Here is a 23,946-nt window from a genome sequence, read left to right on the forward strand (position 1 = left end):
ATGGTGCAACGTAAATATTACTCTAAAACTTGATTCACTCGTTCTGTTTGGCTGTCCGTTTGAGGATGAAATGCTGAAGAAAGCTTGATATCCACCTTCAATATCTCAAAAAGAGATTTCCAAAACTTTGACACAAACTGGGTTCCTCGATCCGATATGATATCATCTGGTAGACCATGATATCGATACACATTATCAAGAAAGAGTCTTGCTGTTTCTTCGCTTGACGATGTCTTCTTGCAAGGGATAAAATGTGCCATCTTTGTAAGCCGATCTACGACAACAAAAATGCTGTCAAATGAATTCGATGGTGGTAGATCCGTAATAAAGTCCATGGAAACCGAAGACCATGGTCGGCGCGGAATAGGCAATGGCTGTAGAAGTCCATAAGGTCGATGTCGAGGGTTTTTGGATCTTGAACAAATGTCACAAGATACAACAAAATCTTTCACATCCTTCCACATTTGAGGCCACCAGAAATCGTGGGAAATAAGTTCCAAGGTCTTATTGAATCTAAAATGTCGCACAGCTGGAAAGTCATGACGAGATTGAAGAACTCGGAGTCATGTTGGCCCTTTTGGGATATACAACCGCTCTTCAAAATATACTAGATCTCCTTCCATCTTGAATTTATCATCACTAGTATGTTGCTTGATATCAAGGGCTAGAGAATCTTCAATGGTTGCGGCCCGTACCTGGTCGAGGAAGTCAGCATCAATTGATACAATAGCTGCGTTGAGTCGAAATTTCTCTGGCTTCAACAATGTCGTGCACTGTTGATCAAATGCTGCATCTCCAGCCTTTGGCGCGAGATATGATCTCCTTGATAATGCATCGGACAACCCTTGTTGCTTCCCAGGCCGATAAGTAATAACAAAGTCGAACCTGGATAGCGACACACTCCACCGAGCTTGACGCCGATTCAAAACTCGAGCCGACATAAAATACTCCAAATTCTTGTGATCCGTATATACGGTCACTGGATGTGCAGTTCCTTCGAGAAAGTGGCGCCACTCTTGGAAAGAATCTACTATAGCAAGGAGTTCCTTATCGTGGATCTCATAGTTGATCTCAGCAGCAGAGAATTTTCGAGAATAGAACGCAACTGGATGGAGCTTCTCATCTACGCCCATCTGTGAAAGTATAGCTCCCAAAGCAAAATCCGAAGCATCTGTCTCCAAATAAAAGGCCTTTGTAAAGTCCGGATGTACCAAGATTGGAGCTGTAACAAATACCATCTTCAAATCTTGGAATGCTTTTTCTGCGATAGGTCCCCATTCGAGCTTGTCCTTGCACGTTAACCGAGTGAGGGGGGCAGCAACTTGAGAATAATTCTTGATGAAGATCCGATAGTAGTTAGCAAATCCAAGAAAACATTGTACGTCCCTAACCGTCTTCGGAACTTCCGAAGACATGATTGCTTCCACCTTCTTTGGATCCATCTTCAATCCTTCCGTAGTCGCGATGAATCCCAAAAACTCCATCTCAGTTTGGTGAAATAAGCACTTTTCTAATTTGGCATAGAGTCCTCGCTCCCGTAGTTTTTTGAGTACCAGACGGACGTGCTTCTCATGTTCTTCCTCGTTCTTAGAAAATATCAAAATATCATCTAGATAGATGACAACAAAATCGTCTAGATGCTCTCGAAAGATGTCATTCATCATGTGTTGAAAGACCACTGGAGCATTAGTAAGACCAAATGGCATGACATTGTATTCAAAATGGCCATACCTTGTTCGAAAAGCTATCTTCCATTCATCTCCTTCCTTGATTCGCACAAGGTTGTAAGCTCCCCTTAGGTCAATCTTTGTAAAGATCCTTGCACGCCGAAGTTGTTCTAGAAGACCAGAGATCAAAGGCAGTGGGTAGCGATTCTTTTTTGTCACCTTGTTGAGTCCTCGATAGTCCACGCACATCCGTAGTGAGCCATCTTTCTTCTTCACAAATAAGATTGGTGCCCCAGCTGGCGACTTCGAATGACGGATGAAGTTCTTGGCTAGATTCTCGTCAATGTACTTCCGCAACTCAGTCAACTCCGTCTGCGACAAATTGTAGATTGGTCCAAAAGGTGGTTGTGCTCCTTCTTGCAATTCAATGGCACAGTCATAGGGTCGATGCTCTGGCAGCATATCAGCATTCTTCTTTTCAAAGACATCTTTGAATTCTTCATACTGCTTTGGAATAACCAAAGTCGGAGTTGCATCTTCTCGAGTCGGAGTTGCAAAGATGACAAGAGGTGTATTTTGCTTGGCTTCCTTCATGAAAGCCCTTGCACCTATAAACAAGGATTTGTTTCTAGACATTGTCTTGGCAGATTCCACCTTCAAGGAGTTTGTTGGAAATGTCACTTTTCGCAACTTCCAATCTATCAATGGATTATATCTATCAAGCCAAGATAGTCCCAAAATGATAGGACATGAAGGGGTCTTGATAACATTAAACACAATATTGCTCTCATGGTTTTCAAGACGTACCTTCAATGGTTTAGTTTCATGGATAACATTGCCCGAAGACAATGGTCGTCCATCTATGACTTCTACATGGACAGGCTTAAGTTTCTTTACAAGAGAAATATTGTGAAGCTTGGCAAACTCTTCATCTATAAAGCAAGCGGATGCACCCGAGTCTAATAAAGCATCGACTTGTAGTTCTTGAATACCCAGATGTAAAGGTACCATAAAACAATCTGAAGGTTGAGCTGAGAGAAAGGGACCTTGATTAATTTTGGATGTTGAGATGTCCAGCCGCACGGTCCCTATTGTGGCTGGGCGTCCTTGTTTTCCTGCATGCTTGTACTCCTGAGTCTTGTTGTTTGAGGCTTCTGTTTCTTCCGACAATCTACAGCTTTATGGCCCGCTTCTCTGCAATATAAACACAGGTTTTGTTCAAACCGTCGCTTCCTTTCCTCAGCTGTGAGGGGTTTGAAACGTACCGCATCAATTTGCATGGGTTCAGGATCTGTGGAGTGATTCTCTGGACCTTTTGAAAATGTAGCAAATGCTCCATCATTTCTCCAGTCTGATCGTCTTTCTTGTCGTAATTCAAAGAGGCGGTTGTCACAAATAATTGCCTGAGATATAAGTTCTTCTAAAGTATCTGCCTTAGGCATGGTGATCAATAAGTTCTTGACATCATCTCTCAGTCCATATCGAAATCGTGTCATGAAAGCCTTATCATTCCAATCAAGATCACATGTAAGCTGTTGAAATTCTGCAGCATAGATTGCAGCAGAACGTGATCCTTGTCGCAGATTTTGTATCTTTCTTTTAGCCACTCTTTCTCGATCGCTATCTCCAAACGCAGCAATAAGTCTCTCTATGAAAGCCTCTAGGTCGTACAATATTGGAGAATCCTTCTCCAATAGTGGAGCAAACCAAGAGCGAGCATTTCCTGATAGAAGAGTACCTATGAAAGCAACCTGGGTAAATCCATTCGGATAACGAGAAGGGTATAGGCGTAGGTAAAGCCGTACTTGTTGCACAAAACCTCGAAAGTTGGCTCTTGTTTCGTCAAACTTGTCTGGCATACTCGCTTTTGGTTCTTTCATACTAATCCTTGAAGTATCTATAGGGGTTGTATGTGATATATGTCTTGCTTCTCTCAGTCGAATAATCTCTTGTTGTAGGCTATGAATTTCACGTCTAGCTTCTTCGGTCACTAGATCAATTTGAGGTTCTTTACTTGGATTGCGAAGAAATGCAATCTCCTTTCGTACACTATTCATAAGAGCTTGAAGATCTGCAAGAGTTGCCACTCTATTGTCTACTTGTGGAGATGCACTGTCTATGACCTGGTCTACTTCCATATTTAGAGAATAGATGGATTAAAATTTTGAGAGAAGAAGAAATTTCTAAGTCTCTTGGAGAAAATTATAGCACTACCTGTTACTAAAACCTACTAGGAGAAAAGGAAAAAAAAAAACACTAAACGATTTCAGTTTTAGAGGAGGGTAATCCGCAACCTCTAAAAATGCCTCAATGCTTTCGAGAAGAGGGGTAATCCGCACTCTATCAAGAAGGCAAAGCTCTGAAATCGATGTTAACAGTCTTTTCTACTAGCTATGCTAAACAAAAAGAAGGAATTAATATCAGTCCAAGAGAGGGTAATCCGCAACCCTTAGAACGCTCAAGTATCTCCAAGGAAAGGGGTAGTCCACTCTCTGCCTCAAAGAACTAAGCTCTGATATTGTGATTGAGAAAATATCAGTTTAGAGGAAGGTAATCCGCAACCCCTAAAGCGCTAGAATACCTTCAAGAAGAGGGGTAATCCGCTCTCAAACAAGAAGGATTCAGTTCTGATATTAAGATAAAGGTAGTCTCGACAAACTGTCACGGACACAAAATACAGACTTGAAATCTAACAAGAAGTTCAAGAAGAAGTGGCAGAACTAGATTAAACAGATGAGTACAAGAACAACACCAGAAAGGTGAGCTAGAACTCCAAGAGATGTGTTGTCGAGACTGAAGAACTCTTCAGCCTCGACTCCTATATATACTACTGGCCTATGGTTCTAAGGAAGCGCATCAAGAAGCTTCCCAAGAACTATGAAGCTTCTCGAGCAACTACCCAAGAGCTAGGAAGCTTCTCAAGTAACTTCCTAGAATCTACTAGAATATTCTAAGAATCTTCTAGAGCCTTCTAAGGGAATCTTTAGGGAATCTTCAAAGAATCTTTAGGGAATCTTTGAAGAATATTCTAAGAAAATATTCAAGGAATCTTCTGGAAGTTTCTAGAGACTTCTTTCTAGAAGGTTCTAGAAACTTGTCTCTAGAAAGGTCTAAGGACTATGTCCCTAACAGATAGATATAAAATTTTATTTGGTATTTTACCATTAAAATAATAGACAAACAAAATGGATGAATCAAGTTTTAAAATAGTATTAGAAGCATACCATTTATTATTATTAAGATAATTGAATAATTCTTTTGCATACAATAATTTGATACATTCTTCTACTCAACAAATATATATATTTTTTAATTATGGTTATTATCCATGATTTAATATTTTTGAATTTTCAAAAATTAATAATCTTACAAAAAAAGATTTGGAAAATTATTTAGCAAAGTCTTATGTAATAATAAAGGTACAGCTAAAAGAAGCTTAAGAATTATAAAGAAGAAGAATTCAAAAAAGATACATAAACAATGAAGAAATGAATCAAAGAAAGATGATAAATTAGAAATAAGAATGTAAGTATATTTAATAAAAATTTGAAATAGCTATTGCCAAAGGCTAGAATATTAGAGATTCTTGAAACTAAACTAAAAATAAGAAAGAAGTTGACAAGAGTGAAGAAGACTTCATTCTTGCCTCTATATATATTATCTATCTAAAAACTATGTAATAACATTCTATAAGACTACCAACACATGTTCAATTTGTGAGACATATATATTAACTTGCAAAGCAAGTTTTTTATAAGTGCACTACATTATTAGCTTGTACCACAAGCTATCAATATGTATAATACATGGCTAATTTTTTGGCCAAGTTTTTAATCTACTAATCTCCTATAGACATGTATAAATGTGAAATCATGTCTATGAAGCTTGTAGGAAGCTTTTTCACATAATATTAATACATTTGCTTACTTTTATCTACTTCTATCTATTCATATTATCTAGATTATTATAAATATATCCATAACATTATCTCTTTTCTTCTTCTAAGAACAAATTCTATGAAGAGTGGTGATGACATGTTGAAAAAGTCTAAGATGCCATAAATTATATTTACTACATATTTTAATTGTTATTTCCTTCAAAAGTAGTTGATAGGTCCTCTTAGCCATCAATAATGTCTCATTTTAAGTTAAAAATACTACCATTTTATTCTATCATTATTGAAGCTTTTATAACTTCTTTCAAATAAAATATTTGTAATAACATTAGGAATCAATCCTATCTTTAATAAAATCAGTAAACATTGGAAGTTTCTTCTAAGATCATGATATCAAAATGTATTATATCTTGCCATTTATTTGAGAAAAAATCTGTTATTTTTAAAAGTCTTCATCTTAATTATGTCATCTTGAAGATTGTGATAATTATAATACCTCATTCTATAAATCAACAAGCAATGGTTATTGAATTGAATCTATTGGCTGTTGATTTTTTATCTCTTTAGTACTACATATATACAAAAATTATAAATAAGAATAGAAGGATGAATGCAATCTTATCTAAACTGCAGTTCTTTTAGAGAAAAGATTTAATTTCCTTTATATTGGTCTTGATTGATGTTATTAATAAAAAGTATCAACTTTCTTTGCTGTGTATACAAGATTCTTTGATTTCTACTTTGTGTATTTATTGATATCATATTTGAATCAATAAACAAGATATTTCAACTTATTTTTCCGCTTTCTTGAGTCTTAGATTTTTACCTCAATTTTTTTTTTATTATTATCCACTTTTATTAGAGGATGTAATATTTGTCTTTTTTTTTGAGGTATTTATTGTCTTATATGACTTAAAAAAAATCTTATGGAATATGAAATAGATCTTCATAGATTCTAATAGATATAATCAATAAGCAATAAAATTGATTTTTTCACAAATAAAAAATGGTTTAAGCGTACAATAATCTAACTTGTCACAATGATGACTAGTCTTATTATTGCAAAAAAGTAACTATATCTTATTGCCAACAAGGGAATTAAGAGTGCTTCTTGCAATATATATTTGTATTGGTTTTTTGTCGTTCTTAATTTTTTTTTAATTGTATCTTTATTCTTATATAAAAATCAAATAAATGATTTATCAAATCTTTTGCTAAGGATTATCAATTTTAAAAAAGTCACAAGCATCAAGTTGTAGATGATAACCATAATTAATACAAAAAGTTATTTGTTGCATAGAAAAATATATCATATTATTATAAACAAAATTTTCCAATAGAAAAAAAATTATCCAACCATCTTATTAGTAATGATAGTGCATCTTAAATACTTCTCCAAAATTTGATTTACATACTTTGTTTATCTATCAATTTAATAATAAAAAGTCAAAAAAAGATTTATATCTCTTTTTATAATCTTAAAAAAAATTCTTTAAAACCTTGATACAAATTGAACCTTTTTATGTAATATAATATCTTTGCACAATCTATGATAATAATAGATATTTGTCACAAATATATATTTATTATAACTATTAGATAATAAAAATAAATAGAAGTAGATAAAAGTGGGTTAAAATAGATTAATTTTATAATACCTTCTAGATAAGCTTTCTAAAAGCTTTTTAGACTTTATTTTGACTTTACATATGTTTATAGTTGATTAGTAGGTTAGAAATTTAGTCAAAAATCTATCAACATGCCACATGAATTGATAGCTTATAGAACAAACTAACTATGTGGCATCCATATAAAAAACTTGCCTTACAAATTAAGATATATGTCATGCAAAATCAAAATATTTTTGAAGGTACCATGGAATGTTGCTATATAGATCTTAAATAGATAGTATATATAGATGCAAGAGTGAAGCCTTCTCTACTCTTGTCAATTTCTTTCTTATTTCTAGTTTAATTTCAAGAGTTTCTAATTTCGTTATCTTTTGGCAATAGTCATTTTAATTTTTTTTTAATATATATACTTCTCTATTTCTATTTTTTTGAGAGAGTCTTATTTATTTATTTACTTTCATCAAGTTCTTATCCTTAACAGATTAAGAAGAGTATATTTATAATATCAGAGCTTTGTCTTTTCTTTATTAAGAGTGGATTAGCTCTTTCTCTTGATAAGACCTAAGCATATTAGGAGTTATAGATTACTCTCTTCTAAATTGATATTGTCTTTAGTATTTTTTTCTTTATTTCCTAATCTTTTCTTCTATTTGTCTTGAGCAATATCAAACATCTTCTTTTCTTTAAGTATTATCATGGCAAATCTTCTCAAAATGAAAAGTACAATGGCACAAATGTAAGATCAATTGAGGGAGTTAATGCTTGCAATGCATCAACTCAATTTACTATGACATGGAGTAATAAGAATGATAGGAGGCGATGATAATTTGGAAGCTTTTTTGGTAGAGTTTCAATCCAAATATGGAGAACATGATGTAATTTGTGCTGTAACCAATAAGATTTGTATCTTACAATAAATCAATTGATTAGTAATATTATATGCTACAAAGTATTGACAACTTGCAAATGATATTAAGTGAAATGATGCTGCACTAATTAGCCAATTTTTCTACAGATTACAATATGATGTATAAAAATTGATTCTAAACTTACTTCATCTTCAAACATTGAGTTAAGCAATTGATTTTGCAGTGAGGTGTAACAATTGACTTTCTGATTTTTAATTTGAGAGTTGTACAGGTATATCTCCATATTAATATAATTCAATGACAATGCCAATATCTTTTCAATACATAAATTTGGAAGTAGAGAATATGGAAATTGATGCAATATGTTTCAAATTTCTTTTTAAATAAGAAAAGATTTCTTGTTGTCAAGAAGGATTGTACTTGTATTGTGGAAAACTTAAGCATACTACTCAATATTATCCAAAGAAGTAATGCAACTACAAAATGAGGAGTATGATTATCAAAAAAGATAATATATTAAAAAACAAGTTTGTCCAGCTACAATAGTGATAGTGTGGCTGAAATCTTGTATAATACCTAGTGAAGATTTTATTCTCTCCTCAAAATCTTTTCATTATTTTATAATAAATATTATTTTAAAACCTAAGCATCATAAAGCCTCTGTCTTATTAGATTTAGGAGCCTTAAGATATTTTTTAGTTGAAGAATTTGCTAAAAGATATATCATATCTTTAGTAAAGAAAACTAAACCTGTTCACATAGAAGTGATAGATGGTCATATATTGTCTTTAAAAAATGTTACTCAAGAAATTCTTCCTATAGAAGTAACAACTAATGGTCATAGTAGCTTTATAATATTTAATATCATTAGATCTCTCTCTAATCTAATCATTTTAGATCTATCATGGCTAAAAAATTATAATCCAAAAATAGATTAAATTTCTTATAGTCTTGATTTTTTTGAAAGTATAACTAAGACTATAGTTGATTAAATAGAAAGTCATAAGTGTAGTGTAATTAAATCTATATTTGTAGGTATAAGAGATTTCTTGCATGTTGTAAAAAAAAGATTACTTTATGTCATTTATGCTACACTTGTTTCTAATGGTAGAAAGACTTTAAGTAGCATTTGAAGCCAATATCAAGATTTTACAGATATACTTGAAAAAAAGAATGTAGATACTCTACCAAAACATTGTCTCTATGACTGTTCAATTGACCATTAAGAAAGAGTTCAATCATGATTTGGACCAATTCATAGTTTATCATAAAATGAATTGATTGAATTCAAGGAGTATATTGAAGAAAATTTGGCTAAGAATTTTATATGCTATTCCAAATCTCTAGCAAGAGTTCCAATTTTATTTGTGAAGAAAAATAATGGATTATTGCAAATGTGTGTTGATTATTGAAGATTCAACAAAATCACTATCAAGAATAGATATCAATTGCATCCTTCTTGGTTCTAAACACCGACTTATAATCAATTAAAGATCAATTTAATAGAAGTTGAGTCATTTTCCATATTCTATTATTCATAAGTGATTTTTATTCTTTTTCTATGGCATTTTCTACTTCTTAGCATCTGTGGACTTCATTGCATTATACAAATTCAACAAATTAGTAAAAAATGCAACATTAGCATGTTCTTCACTTCTTTAAGAAAAGATGTGATTTATCCAGCAATCACCAAGTTGTTTTCTATCTCTCAGAAGATATCTCCTTATACTTAATGAAGATTCACCTTTTTGCACTTCAAGGTCTCTTGTAACCTTCTTCTTTCTTAAAGCTTGTCTTTTCATAGTTAATGGTTGATACTCTTCATTGTTATTATCTTCAATATCTTTATTGTCTTTTTATTGCTAGTTTTAACAATTATAGATATACTTTAATCTACCTTCTTTGGCTCGTCATCTTCATTCATGCCTTTACCATCTTTATTTTCATCATCTTCTTCTTTTTTTTTTGCTAGAATTTCAGATGTATCTACAAAGACACCATTACTCTCACATAAACACCTCTTTAAGTGCTTACAAGCATTCTTATGCTCCAAAAATTCTACATCATGATTCTTAATGATTTTTTGTGGTTTCTAAATATATAAGCCTATATGCTTTAATACCTTCACAATATCCAACAAATACATATTTTGTATCTTTTGCATCAAGTTTGGACCTCATACAATCTGATATTTTTGTATAAAGAATGCATCCAAAAATCCTCATGTGTAAACATAAGGTTTCTTGCCACTTCAAGCTTCTTGTGGCATCATTGATGTATATGTATTTATAAGACACATATTCTTTGTATATACTACTATAATCATGGCTTCCATCTAATATTCATATCTAACATTTTGTGCTTGAAGCATATTTCTTGTCATCTCTACAATAGTGCGATTTGTTCTTTCAACAACTCCATTTTGTTGTGCAGTGTAAAGAGTAGAAGTTTGTCTTACAATGCCTTGAATCTTTAAAAAATCATCAAAATGCTTTGATATATATTCACCTCCATTGCTTGTGTGCAATATTTTGATCTTACACTCACATTACTTTTTTACAAGTGCCTTAAACTCTTTAAAACTTGAAAAATATTCATTCTTAATTTAAAGGAAGTAAATCTACAATTTTTTTTGAAAAATCATCAATAAATGTAACAAAATATCTTACTACTCCAATTGATGGCATCATCATTGGTCTACAAACATCAAAATGCACAATCTCCAATAATTTACTAGGATAAGTTGCAACTCCTCTTGAAAATGAAGTTTTTTTTTTTTTTTTTTTTTTTTTTTGTCTTGAATACAACTTTCATAAGCAAGTGGCATGACATTGTGGCTAAATTGACCAAGATCCAAGCCAATTACTATGGATTGGAGCTCTTTCTACTTTTGGCATTCAAATGATGAAGTCATTGATGCCAAATTCCAAACTTGTCTTGATTTTGTAAAAAATCAGTAAATGCCTTTTTACAATTGGTGAAGTAGAGGTTGCCATCTTTGAGGCCTTTGACAATATGTTGTCTACCCAATGTATTTACAAAACATCCATTCATTTCAAATTGAACCTTACAACCATGTGATATAAGTTTGCTCATCAAAAGAATATTCTTCTTCATCTTTGATAAATGTAAGACTTCTTTCAATTTGGTCCTCTTTATTTGATTATTCACAATGATCTCCTCAACACATGCCATTGTCTTCCAACCAAATATTTGTTGCTGGAAGTTTTGTAACAGTACTTAGTGAAAAAGCACGACAAGGATGAGCTCCAAGTTGACGAACAGAGAACATTATATTTGTAGAACCTCATTCATCCAACAATGATTCTCTCCTTAAAGCTGGGGCCTGAGCGAGGCGCGTTGCCGCAAATGGCATCGACATCGATCCCAATTGCAAGCCAATCGATCGCGGGTTGACGCCGACAAGGTTGAGGATCTTGCCATCACCCGCACGACACCTGTGCCGTCAAAATGAGATTCGCCCCATGAATTTTCATTCTGTATTGGGAATTTGCGGTCCTATGGCTTGCCTTCCAGTTTCGGCTTTGTTTTGTGGGCTGTGTCGATGCAATCCATGGCGATGTGCATTTTGATGCCGGCGATGGGCTTCGATTATAGATGACGACGTGAAATTTGGGTGCGGTTGGAATTTTTCGTTGCGGTGCATCGCAGGTTAGAGTCGACTGTCGGTGGGAGTGGTTGTCGATGGCGGTTCTGCGCTGGTTGTGTTGCTTGACGTTTTTTGGGGTCGGTTTTGCTGGTGATTAAGCCAGCAGGGACGGTGTTACGTGACGGGCTTGGTCAATTTTGCGTCTGGTGTGTAGGGAGATGGTTTCACACGCGCATCTTTAGGGTCGCATCCTCGGTGAATTGCGAGATGATTTTTTAAGTAGATCAATTGGTATTTGTTTTCTGATGCTTCGTAATCAAACGACCGATTGATTCGTGATCATGAAGGATGAATTGCATTTTGTGTAGTTGCTGCGGTTCTGCTGTGGGGAATCCCGTCGGTGCATGCCACTGCCCTTATGGTTATGTGATTGTTCTGAATTGTTTCAACGGTTCACGCCCGTTAACATGTAGTGCGACCTCTGCAGTTAAGGTAAATCAGAAACGTCAGTGAAGCTCATTAATGTCATTAGGAATTGTGGTGTTAATACCCTCCATCGTGCAGATTTGAATTGAGCTTTGATTTGTGTTTTAATTTTCTTTTCCCTTTAGTTTGTTTTGGCATGTGGGCACTTTTCATGATGGTTCGCGTGATTAACAGAAATTGCCCCAATTTAGCTATTTCCCTAGGCGATGGAGGAAGTGGAGTGCATAGAAGATTTCTTTCTGGTGTCTGGGGACCAGTATCATTCGCTGATGTTGATGCCCTTCGCCGTGAATGACATTCCGTGGGTGCGTCCGGAAGTGGAGAAAGTGCATGCGCAAGGCAAACGCAACGGGATTGACTTTTGTGTTGAAATTGACTTGTGGAGACTAAAGCTTTCGCTGAAGGGAAAACCCAAGTTCTTTGTCCATCAAGTGACGGGTGCATGGTTAGCTCATTACTCACACGGTCACCCGTTAAAACTGTTGAGATATTGCGTGTCGTCTGTTCTTATTCTTGGCCCTTTCGTATTGATGTTCTTGGCTGGAACAGTTACCCGAATTCCAATTACCTCTGATCGCCATTTGTTCACTTCCAGGATGGAGCTTCGCAAACCCCATGACTTTTACTTGGAGACCATGAAAGTCGTTTTGGTGGCAGCTTATTTCTTGACCTTCGCTAAGCAGAACCCAAATTCATCCAAAGGAGACGTATGGAGATTCGTGCGCAAGCAATGTAGGTGAGCCATGTTGCTTGTAAACCCCTGATGGCTGGATTCAGATGTTTTTAGTATTCAATGTTGAACGGGACTTGCTTCGATTCTGTCAGACGTTATTTACAAATAAACGGACTTTCATGAAGTTGCAGTATTGTGTCAATTGTGGTTGTCCATCTTTCTATTTGAAAATCAGTACCTTGCCTCTTGTCTGGAATTCGACGGCTGTATCTCGAAGTCATATTTGTTACCCACGAGCTTCTGCTTACGATTTGGCTGCCTACTTTGTCCGTAGTCACCATAGTTGCTATCTTATTTTCCCTACCCATTGCGTCAATTTTCTTTCCTTTTATTTATTTTTATTTCATTTTTTATCTTTTATACTAATTATACGATCTGATTTTTATATAATCTTTCAATTGCAGTGGATTCAAAGCGAAACCAAGTCCGAATGATTTGCAACAAGCGTATCTTCTGCTAAAGTCAGTCGTGAAAAGTGATTTAATATTACAAGAATCTCCCGTGAGTTCAATTTATACTTCGTTACTTTTGGAAGCACATGGGTGTGTATTTCTGAATTTCGATGGTACATGGAATTGCTTGATTCCTCATGTGATCATGGAATCACCAGTAAGGTTGCAGCGAAAGTATATCGCGTATTTCTAACTTGACTTCAACGAAGACTTTATATGAATTTACAACACATCGCTTACTCCTTTTCTGATTTCATATTGGCGGCAGATTATACCGTTATTTTTTCCAAACCTTTGTAAGGTGCGAGAACCTGAAGTCGTTGAGGTGTGTGAAAGGCTTCATGAGGATGTACAATGTCCACCTGTTTCAAGGGCTTTAACATATGAGGATCCTAGCAGTGGCGAGAAAACCCACACTCTGGAAGCTTCCAGTTTACAAGGTGACGCGTTTATAAGGAAACCAATCTGGAAATTCACCAAGAGGAAGTGCAATGTTGCCGAGATTGAAATGGAACCAGATCTTTTTCCTCCAAATATTTTGACCCCAGAACCAAAAAAGAAACCAGGACGATCGCTTTTACTTCGAAGTGTACGCAAAAAAAGAAAAGAAACCGATGAAGTCGGAGATGACAATTGGATTGATGAGCCTGATGTTTGTGCGTTTTGTGATGATGGTGTGGAGAACGGTGAAAAGCTCTTATGGTACGGTCTAGCTTTCTAAAAGAAGGATTGGCTATTGTTTGTGTTTACCTTCGTTTGTTCGCATCATTCTCCTGTTACCAGTTTTCAGATATTGAGTGCATATTCTATGCAGCTTCCGTACTGGGTTTCGAATTTGCAGTCTGTGAACTGTGTGATCATGCAGTTGTGAAGGTCTGTGCATGCGATCCTTTCATCCGACAATAAACTCTGGGTTGCAAAATAAATGCCGCACCCTTGGTCTCTCTCCAGCAGCTGTCAATGTAAGCTCACCCACCTGGTCGGTGTTTCCCTTACTTTGGAGGTTTCCATTGACATGGTAGTCTAGTTTAGCACATTAATTAAAAGTACATCAGGTTATAATCTATCCATGTATTAAAGTCTATATGCATATTGGGTCAACTAACTAGGTTCAGGTGGTTCAAATAATCGCTACCCACACATGCATGCGTTGCGGCCAGGATAAGTACCGTGTCATAGTCCACGTTCACCGTGATATAGCTCAAATCTTCACCTCCCTCCATTTTACTACAGGTTAAAAGTTGGATTTGTCCAAATTGTGAAGCTGGGCAGCATCAGTGTTTTGCTTGCGGGAAGCTTGGAAGTTCAAGTAGTGGCTCATCAAGCAATTCAATGGGTCTTCTGGAGGTAAGAAGCACACAAGTCTAAATATTGAGGTTTCCTCATACTAATTAGGTGGTATTATTCTTCGTGAATGCGCCTCTTAGTTTGTGCATGTAGGGAATATTATCGTGATCTCTTCAAACGATCTGCTTCCAACCAAATCTAACTTGGTGTTCGTATTCCGGTTCAGGTCGTTGTATGCGGAGCCAAGTATTGTCAACGTTTCTACCATCCTGATTGTGTAGTCAAGCTCCTTGTCCCGGAAGCGGAACAGAAGGACTTGGCTATGCGTATCCGGCTAAGTTTGGAGACACTCATTTGTCCACTTCACAAGTGTGTAAGCTGCAACTTGGACGAAGACAAGAAGGAACCCAGTCTACGCCTTATGAAGTGCAGGCGGTGCCCCTTGGCATGGCACGAGAAGTGCTTGCCCGAGTATGGTTCCTCTCAATCAACTTCTTCAGAGCGTATTTATCTTTTTAGCTATTCATAGCCTTTTTCCTTTACAAAGAATTGACTAATGTGTTCTTATCATTTTTCATCATGTGTTTTACAGTACCTGAAATTGACTCAGTTTTGATAAAAGTAAAAAGAAAATAAAAACCCTTTGATATTAATGTTTTGTAGCAATTTCAGCTGTTTGTGATCAAACCCATGGTGAATGTAACGACCGACCTTTTGCACGTGTTGATTATGCATTTTGTTTCTATGGATCAGAGAATGCCGGAGTCAAGTGTGGCCACTAGAAGATGGCAAGTGTGTTATGTATTGCGGGTAAGTATTTCATGAACCCAGAATTTCCCTCATGGTGTAACTGTATTAGGGGATCGGTGACGGAGGCATCACAGACTCGGGTTTAGCTTTTAACGGTTCTCTATGGGTGAGCAGTCGACACAGAATTGACCCGGAGTTGCTTACCCCGGAGCGCGACCACATTCTATTCCCACCGCCCAAACCTGTAAGCTGCTTCACTCTTACCCTCAAATGAAAGAGAGAAGAGCAGATCCTTGCTTGGCATTGATAGAGTTTGAAAGCCAAGAGTGCATGGAAGCACTGAATTTGACCCCATTGAATGTGCTTCTTACCTCTTGTGACGATTCTCTTACAGGGTAGGACAACGAGCAGACCGAGGGTTACACAGCCAGTGTACATCTTGCCGGCTACAGATTAACTTGTTTCTCAAGAGAGATCACATAATTTTTGTAATTTCGTTGCTTACGACGAGAGAGAGAGAGTTTGGAACTTTAGTCTTCGTGCTTCAGACAGAGGAGTAATGGTTCCTCTATTTCTATCAGAAAACCCTGGCGCAGGATCTCCATACAACCTAAGGGCGTCGTAAAGATGAGCTGAAGCCTGCTGGAGACGATGCCGCAGGGGCTGCTGATGTACTGATCTTCCGACTTTCGATGCTGAAGATGTGCGCTTGGTCGACGACCGTCTTGTAGTTCTGGGTAGCAATTGTTCCCAGTTTGTGTATAGAATCTGCGTAGAGCTGCGTAGAACTGCTCGTCAGCCGACGATTTTGAAAGGGAGGGGCACTGGTACTAATTGGAAGTTAGGCAGCAAGTCAAGCGTGCAATCAGGTGAAAAGGGATGAGTTCTCTCTGTTAGTTGAAAAGATTTTATTCTTACTCATTAAGATTGTGAACGCTTTGTTGCTTCGATAGTGATTGTGTCCCCTTTTGCTGCTTGGTAAATTTTTGAAATAGTTTGTGGCGTATATGTGCACGATGCCATGATGAAGTACCCGGTTGAAATGTTTAGCATGCTTTATCTAAAGTTTCTAGTTAAACAGGAATCTTCTAGCATTTAAATTGTGGATATCCTTCCTAAATGAGTGGGAAGACACCTGCGGTGCTTGAAACCGTTTGGTCCAAAGCAGCGACTCATCTCCAACTCGATTATAGAGACTCGCCTACTAAAGGATACCATCAAACATAAAATGGTACAGGAGCTGGGTGGCTAAATAGCTATATTAGCGTTTTCTGAGTGCAATTGCGCTTGCTTGGTACTGTTTGTGCATGTCCATGAGCGTATTTGAAATTTCAAGTTTCAAAGAAAGGTTCTCAAGTCCCATGTAGGACTTGTCATGAGCCATTCGCGTCGGCTCATCTCAAACAAACTTTCTTTGCACGACGCATGTTAGTCTTTTACATCTGCAATGCCGCCGCGAGTGATCTGAAAGACGTAATAAAGTCAAGGCACAAGCAGATGGTAAGAAAGAACAGGATGGATCCCAACCCGCTCAAAATTAAGTGCTTGTGAAAAGTCTGCGGTTGTTTTACCAAAACCACATGTCTGCAACATGAAACTTGATTTTGATCAATTCATTACGTGGTGTATTTGACATAGAAAGTCAAAAGCACAGAAAGAATCGTAAGGATATTGCTTCATCATCTGGCAGATTCGGTGCATCGAATACTTTGCATATCCGCTGTTCAGCCTTGCCCTTTCTGAGCATCAGCCGTACAGTCGAAGCATGAGCCATAACATGACCACCAGCAGGTTTTTTTGGATCGGCAACAAATGTTCCTCCTCCAGGATCAGCTATTACTGCACAATAGACAAATAAGAGCCATTGTAAAGAAGAAACATACATCGGATTCTGAAGGAAGTAATTGCCTGTGTAGTAATAGTTGTTTCTGCATAGAATACGAGTTATAAATGCCGGCATAGAATGTGTAATTGGCATATCTGTTGGAACAGGTCTGATAGCCTCAGCACAAACAAGCACAATCTTGAGACAATTGGAAACCTCACTCTTCATTCTCTAGTTAGAATTTTGACAGATTTCTCATAGATATCAGAAGCATCTATGAATACGAGTCAATTGGTTAATGTGAAGTGGTTACCATGATTTGTCATGAGAACAGCAACGTTATACTCCTCGGCGAGCTTCATTAGCTTGGAAAGCATTTGGGCCAGCTTTTGCTGTTAAAAGATGAAACATCCATTTCAAATCGTTGGGCTATGAAGTTTCTTTGAACGGTCTCAGAAACAAAATGTAGGCTGCAATCTTTTAATTTTGAGAATGATTACTATGTCATCCTGAGGTGGTCAGTTAACTCTGTAGCTACGGTCTGGAGATGATCAGGAATAGAGTAATAGGTGCAAATGTATAGAGTGGAATACTCTTTCCACAGACTGTGTTTATTTATTTATTTTTGATAATACCTGTCGATCAGCAAGTTCTCCTCGTCCTGTGAAGTCCACTCGGAAAAGCGCCATAATTGAATCGATGACCTGTTTTACCTCAGGCAATACATTCCATGTTCAATATTGGCGAATATTGCTGCACTGCCAAGGGTCTGATTCTTTCGATAGTTTCTAACAAGGCGGTCGAAAACAGTCCAGGGAAGTATGAAATCGGCTTCCGAATATCACAGACAAAGGGTGGGAACATCAATCGATATTAAAAACAGTTTAATGAAAACATATTCACAGCTGTTCATCTGGGGTGCTTACCACCAATCTAAAAGGTTCTTCTGCCATCCTGCCAGACAATCCTGACAGCAGGTTGTATTGGTGCTCATGAGTATATGCACGAGCGTAAACAATCTAGCAGCATCGCAACACCAGGATTAGAAGGCTTGAATGGAAATTATGATCAATGGATGTTGAGGTCCCACATTTCCGACGCTGTTTTTGAAATGTTTCAGATCAGATAGAAATTTCGTCGGCTTGACTACTCACATTGTCAAGAACAGCTGTGTAATCGAGTCCAAACCGCTCCGCAATTGGGGCGAGTCGATCTGGTCGACTGTTTCATTTTGCAGTACATCAGTTTTTAATTGCTGATTTTGAGAACTCGCATGACCCGATTGTTATTAAGAATATTGTTCTGAGCTTTTGGTTTTACCCGAATCACGCAACAATGCACTCAACTGATAAACAGAAGGAATATCTACAAAAACGTTCTATGCGTAGCTGAGAGATACAGCAACAGTAGAAAGTAACAAGAACTGAAATAGTTTCTCACAATGTCCCTTCTGTGTCGATGTATGCCACCTTCCCATTTCCTCCTCCCATGCTGAAGGGGAGCTGTGGTTAGAAAAATAGAACTCGTTAGAATCGAGGTGGAGCGTGTTGATTTTATTCAGGTCATTGTCAAATTGACATTCACATCGAAAACCAGTTTTGAACTGTTCAAGTGACTTCGACGACGAGAAGGAACTGGTTAGTACCTGTGTTGAAACACAAAGTGTGTGAGCGATCTGAGTCTTCCCGGTTCTGTCAAATGTTCAAGACTGTGAGTGCCATGTAGATTTCTGTATTAATTTTAAGTGAAGAAAAGATTTAAACAAGTTGCAAAGAGATGAAGCATCCATTATGCGAACCTAAACTCGCCGAAGACCTCCGTAATTGACATCGTCTCGACACCACCTAAATCAAGGTAAGAAGCAAGCGCTAAAATTTGTTACACACAGATCATTTGTCATAAAAAACACCGACCCAGTGATCTGTCCAAACTTCGTATGCAGTATGCCATGCGCACAGAAAAGCGTTGCAACTATGTGATATACGATCCACAGAAACTCGTCTTGAGTTTGAAGGAATAATATGTGCACTAGAATTAGTGAGGGGAAAACCTCCAAGCAGTGTATCGAGAGCTTGACTTCCAGTGGTGATCCGTACGACTGCTTTCCGCTGTTGTCAGCCATAGTCCGGGGGGTTTTATGACACATCATTGGACCATTTAATTAACGAAGGAAGTAATCTAAACAGAATTAAAGAATTTGAGTCCCCTAAATTGGAAGAACTGGATATAATTTTATGTCTTCAAACACGCGTAATATATTCTTCATGCAGAATTTCGCTATCAGGGAAGAAATTGCAGCTAGTTGTTTTCTGCTTGTAGTTTGAATCTAGAGTCTCACTCTGTTAAGAAGCTCACTTCCAGTGCAGAATCCAATTTGCTGTAAGTGGAGCCAGTTTTGTTAGAAAGCATCCTTGACGACACTTGAAGGGAATGCACAACTACAAGAAGGAAAGATGTATTCATTAGAAATCGTGAGACGCATTTCATGCATTATATTGTTTGGATAAAGGTTGATGCTGATCCTTGCCGACACTTAAACCAGGCTAATCCAAGCACAATACATGGAAATTCCCCTCTAAGAACTCACCACAATTCTTTCCGCTGCTTCGCAAATTTTGTCAACTTTTGCGTCTGACAAGCCTTTAATATTTGATAACGCCTGCACATTGCCCAAAGATTAAGACAAGCAGAGAACTTGCGCTGATAAATTACTTGCCACCTGCTTATACGTAAACGTAAATAATTCCTGAATTGAAGAGGTCGTTCGCCAATCCATGTTCAAAATACCACTTGTGAGCATTTATGCGAAATCAACAATTGAGGTTGCAGATTCGTATATATATATATATATATATATATATATATATATATTCAAAATTTAATTAAAGTAGAGAGGACCTTCTTTGTGTTCATCATCAGTCCATTGCAAGTGTAAATCCCCGCATCTTGTAGTTTCTTGAGGTCTCCAGCATTTATTCCCTGCGCAATAACTGTTCCAGAAGGCGTCAACGTCTCTTGCAAGAACTCAATGTCCAGAAAAACAACCCGATGCGCACAAGATCATCGAATTTAGGATGCCGGAAGCCTATTGAAGCCCCTCTCAACGAATTGAGTAATAACCTGCGGATGTGATCAGCTCTAAGGAAAATATTTTCTCTGAGCACTTCATGTTATGAAATGCTGCGCGCATTTCTTAGCGTGGCATCCGTCGGTTCACGCTCTTATTCTGACCAGTGTGGTTGGCACATGATTAGTCCTTAAATTTACCAGTAACGTAGATTTGACTGGATCCAAAAGAAACTCACGTTTGTCGATCGTCTCGAAGAACTCATCGTCTTCTTCTTCGTGATCAATTTTGTTCTGCTGCCTGCACGACAGTAACATCAATTACTCTCTACGCGAGAATTGAATCTACTGTTACCAGAATAATTTCAGAAGGCAACCACCTCGAACAAAATTTCAAACGTCATACCTCCTGCCACTGTAAATTTGAAACTTCCAAAATACTGTCAGGCATGTAGAGTGTAATATTGCAGTGGTGGTGTGTCTTTCAAGATTTAGCAACTAGAATTGTCCGCTGACAAGAAAATGCGAGGGAGGAACTTACATGATGATAACTCAAGAGATCAGTGAATTAAACGTCACTCCGAATTCCACGAGAATTGAGTTCTTACACGCTCTGAATCGGAAGTCCTACTGCCCTACATGTAGCATCAGAAAGATTTCGTTTTAAAATTTTTGTCAGCAGAGGATTTTACGAAAAACAGCGTTCCGTCTCATGAATAACAACACAAAAGAATGATATCCAAAGGTACTAAAATCATATGGAACGATAGAGATGCCATCCAAACGGAAACATGGAATTCACACTTCCGTGTTGTCGGATTGGAAATCCTACGTTCAAGGACTGCTAAGCTACAGAACAATGTGAGGATTGTCTGAGAAGGAAGAATTCAAAAGCATGTATTCATGAAGAAGAGCTCATCGGAGCACTAATTGAATATTACGAACATGTGGAAACTCACCAACCGCTGAGCTGAGCCGCTTCTTCAGACCACTAGTGACGCAAATAGCGTGTACACGAACACATTAACCGGCCTAGCGCAGGATCGGAGAGCTCAGAATATGCTGACACAAACTGCCCGGCACAGTTCCTGAACTTGGCTTCGATGTTCCTGAACAGCCGTGGACAGGTCTCATGTACCTCTACAGTTGAGGGTCGTTTTCATCGGCCTCGGAACGAATTGGCGCCACCGAGAATTTCGAATTCAAATCATCGGCAGTTCCCATTGTGACCCCCGACCCGTCGATGTCCTTTCCACGAGGCCGAGCTCGACTTCAACTTTCTTTCCAAAAGTCAAGGCCAAAAAAGGTGGCAATCTTTACATCTCATTGATACAAATGTAAGAACCCGTCCTAAAGCTCTTAACATTTTTGCCTTTTTATCTTTTCTTTTTATCTCCTTCTGCTACTTCTTTTTTTTCTTTTCTTTTTCTTTTTAGCTTTGTTTTAAATATACATTGAACGCATGTATGAGTCAAGTACAGTTGATAAATATATATATATATATATATATTTTTTTCTATTAAAATTTGAAACCATTTGAAACCTTCCTAATTTGTATCATTTAGTGAAATTTTTTGTTAAAGTAAAATTTCTTAAATACATGGTACAAAAGCTTATGATATTCAAATATTTTTACTGTCAAACATATTTGTAAAAGAAATAGTAACAACAAATATATATATATATATATATATATATATGAAAATGTTAAATTGACTATAGCCTTTATGAAATGAACCTGCATATCAAAACCATTATTATTCTCCATCATTATTTCCCTGGTTCCAAACCCTTATCTCCTTTCTCACCCCATGTCCCCCATCTTCAATCTCAACCTTTCGACTCCTCATCCCTGTTTTGAGTGCCTATTCCCTGCCTCCATTCTCAACCCTTGTTCCTTGTCCCCATTCCCAACCTTTGTTTCTTGTCTCAACTCCTCTGCTCAGGCAAGTAGACCCTCAAATGTCATGATCTTTACATCTTCTACTACAAATAATATTTTGGTAGCATTTTCTTGTGCCTATATGAAGTATTATTTTGTTTGCAGCTCAAGCACTGCAAATTATGGATTTAATGCTCCTCTTTCTTTGGTTGAAGATTGCCCCACATTAATTGCAATGTAAAAGCAAGCTTTTCATTTCTCAATTAATAGAAAAGTGAGGGAACAATTTTGTATGAAGAAAGAAGTAGTTTTAGTTTCTTATTAGATGTGTATGAAAAAATATCCATTGATATCATAAGCAAGAATATAATTTTTTTTGATGTAATAATATACTCAATTTAATCAACAAGGTGTTTTTTTTAATACTTCTGTATTTATTTTTAATAACAAATTATTGCTAATGATGTTCAGATTTATTGTGTCTAACCAAATTCTATCATCATCTAATATTATACATAGTACCACTAATAACATAACCAAGTATATAGCTGAATTGAATCAACAATATGTCACATTTGTTTTGATTTTTCTTCAATTATAATAGGCACAAAGTGTTCAAATAAAAAAATACTATAGATAATGGACTAAGAGCATATTTTTTTATTTTACAATGTGAAATTACTTATAGAGGATGCATATGCAAAAGAGAATGGTGATTTTACTCAAAAGAAATTTTCTCTTGAACTAAGTTTGCCTTGGAAATACATCTATGATCAAATTTGCCCCTCATGCTATATATTCTTATGTGATATCAAAACAATGAAGTAGAAATTGTGATGAGTCTTTGATATATTCTTTAGCATTAAATCTTAGATCTATATTTAGCCTCCCACATGGACACAAAGTCAAGAGGGTGGAGGATATGGTCTACTTTGCTACGCTATTTATACTTTTGTAGGCCTTATAGGAAAACTTAGTATGTTATTTTCTCTTGTTCATGAACTAGCTTTGGCATTCCTAACTCACAAATTTATCAATATGAATCTAAAAATTAATGAAGTGACACTCAATCAAGACTCTATGGATCAAATAATCAAATCAGGATTAATTTTCTCAGGCTGCCTTACAAGAGGCCATGCAGCACCTTTGAGCCTATTATTGAAGCAAGTCAATTCTTCAAAAAGAAACTTGCTACTGAAAAAATCTTTCATGAAGTCAACTTACTTGCTCATGACGATGAACAAAGGACAGAAGTTGGGAACAAGGAGGGGGAAGTGAGAACAAAGACTGATATTGAGAACAGGGACAAGGAATTAAGATGGAGGATATGGGTTGAAAACAAAGAGGAGAGATGGGAGGAACAGGGAAGGAGGGATTGAGACGAAGAATAGGGGTTGGAAGCAAAGAGAGCATAGACAAAAAAAGTCTTAATAATGGTTTTGATAGGTGGATTGATTTAGTAAAATTTTAAGTCAATTTAACATTCTCATGTATGTAAATATATATATATATATATATATATATATGAACATACATACATGTAAATATGTAGGTTTTTATTTATTTATTTGCCAATCTATTTATATTTACATCAATTTGATTAGAAGTAATTACATACATGAAAGTGTTGTCTATGGTTTGAATTCTTTTGTATTACTTGATTCGAGCCAAATCAAAAGTAAATTGAGTAGGATTTTGCACAATGTAGGCTTTATATAATTTTGCCAATAATTTTTTGTATTAATAAGGCTTTATTCTTTTTTAATTTTAAAATTTTAGACCCTAGAATACCA

At 36.5% G+C, this 23,946-nt stretch overlaps 2 protein-coding genes across 13 annotated transcripts; one reads left to right on the top strand and one right to left on the bottom strand.

Moving 5' to 3' along the window:
- Positions 1-11,350: 11,350 nt before the first annotated feature.
- Positions 11,351-16,332, top strand: LOC112273617 (protein ENHANCED DOWNY MILDEW 2). Of its 11 annotated transcripts, none has more exons than XM_024502571.3 (12): positions 11,402-11,489; positions 12,041-12,164; positions 12,333-12,603; positions 12,754-12,894; positions 13,296-13,392; positions 13,612-14,045; positions 14,209-14,305; positions 14,577-14,690; positions 14,857-15,101; positions 15,384-15,440; positions 15,555-15,624; positions 15,775-16,332. In XM_024502571.3, exons 3-12 carry the CDS (start codon positions 12,365-12,367, stop codon positions 15,835-15,837), a joined length of 1,557 nt encoding a protein of 518 aa, XP_024358339.1. In that variant the 5' UTR covers positions 11,402-11,489; positions 12,041-12,164; positions 12,333-12,364; the 3' UTR covers positions 15,838-16,332. The 11 variants fall into 11 exon arrangements, with proteins under 11 accessions (XP_024358343.1, XP_024358339.1, XP_090101252.1 ...); XM_090245126.1 differs by having other exon boundaries at positions 12,754-12,890; XM_024502576.3 differs by having other exon boundaries at positions 12,350-12,603.
- A 78-nt stretch (positions 16,333-16,410) lies between these two features.
- LOC112273618 (meiotic recombination protein DMC1 homolog) lies at positions 16,411-21,378 on the bottom strand. Of its 2 annotated transcripts, none has more exons than XM_024502580.3 (16): positions 21,231-21,378; positions 20,813-20,901; positions 20,511-20,572; positions 20,104-20,195; positions 19,793-19,864; positions 19,544-19,582; positions 19,256-19,313; positions 19,004-19,049; positions 18,851-18,896; positions 18,646-18,707; positions 18,360-18,426; positions 18,132-18,224; positions 17,841-17,909; positions 17,519-17,597; positions 17,053-17,219; positions 16,411-16,853 (listed from the first exon to the last, which is right to left on the bottom strand). In XM_024502580.3, coding segments are annotated over exons 2-16 (999 nt in total). In that variant the 5' UTR covers positions 20,815-20,901; positions 21,231-21,378; the 3' UTR covers positions 16,411-16,808. The 2 variants fall into 2 exon arrangements, with proteins under 2 accessions (XP_024358348.1, XP_024358347.1); XM_024502579.3 differs by having other exon boundaries at positions 20,813-20,906; positions 21,231-21,376.
- Positions 21,379-23,946: the final 2,568 nt, after the last annotated feature.

This window comes from Physcomitrium patens, chromosome 20, assembly GCF_059467195.1.
Source record: "Physcomitrium patens ecotype Gransden chromosome 20, ASM5946719v1, whole genome shotgun sequence".
In the NCBI taxonomy this organism is placed as follows: Eukaryota; Viridiplantae; Streptophyta; class Bryopsida; order Funariales; family Funariaceae; genus Physcomitrium; species Physcomitrium patens.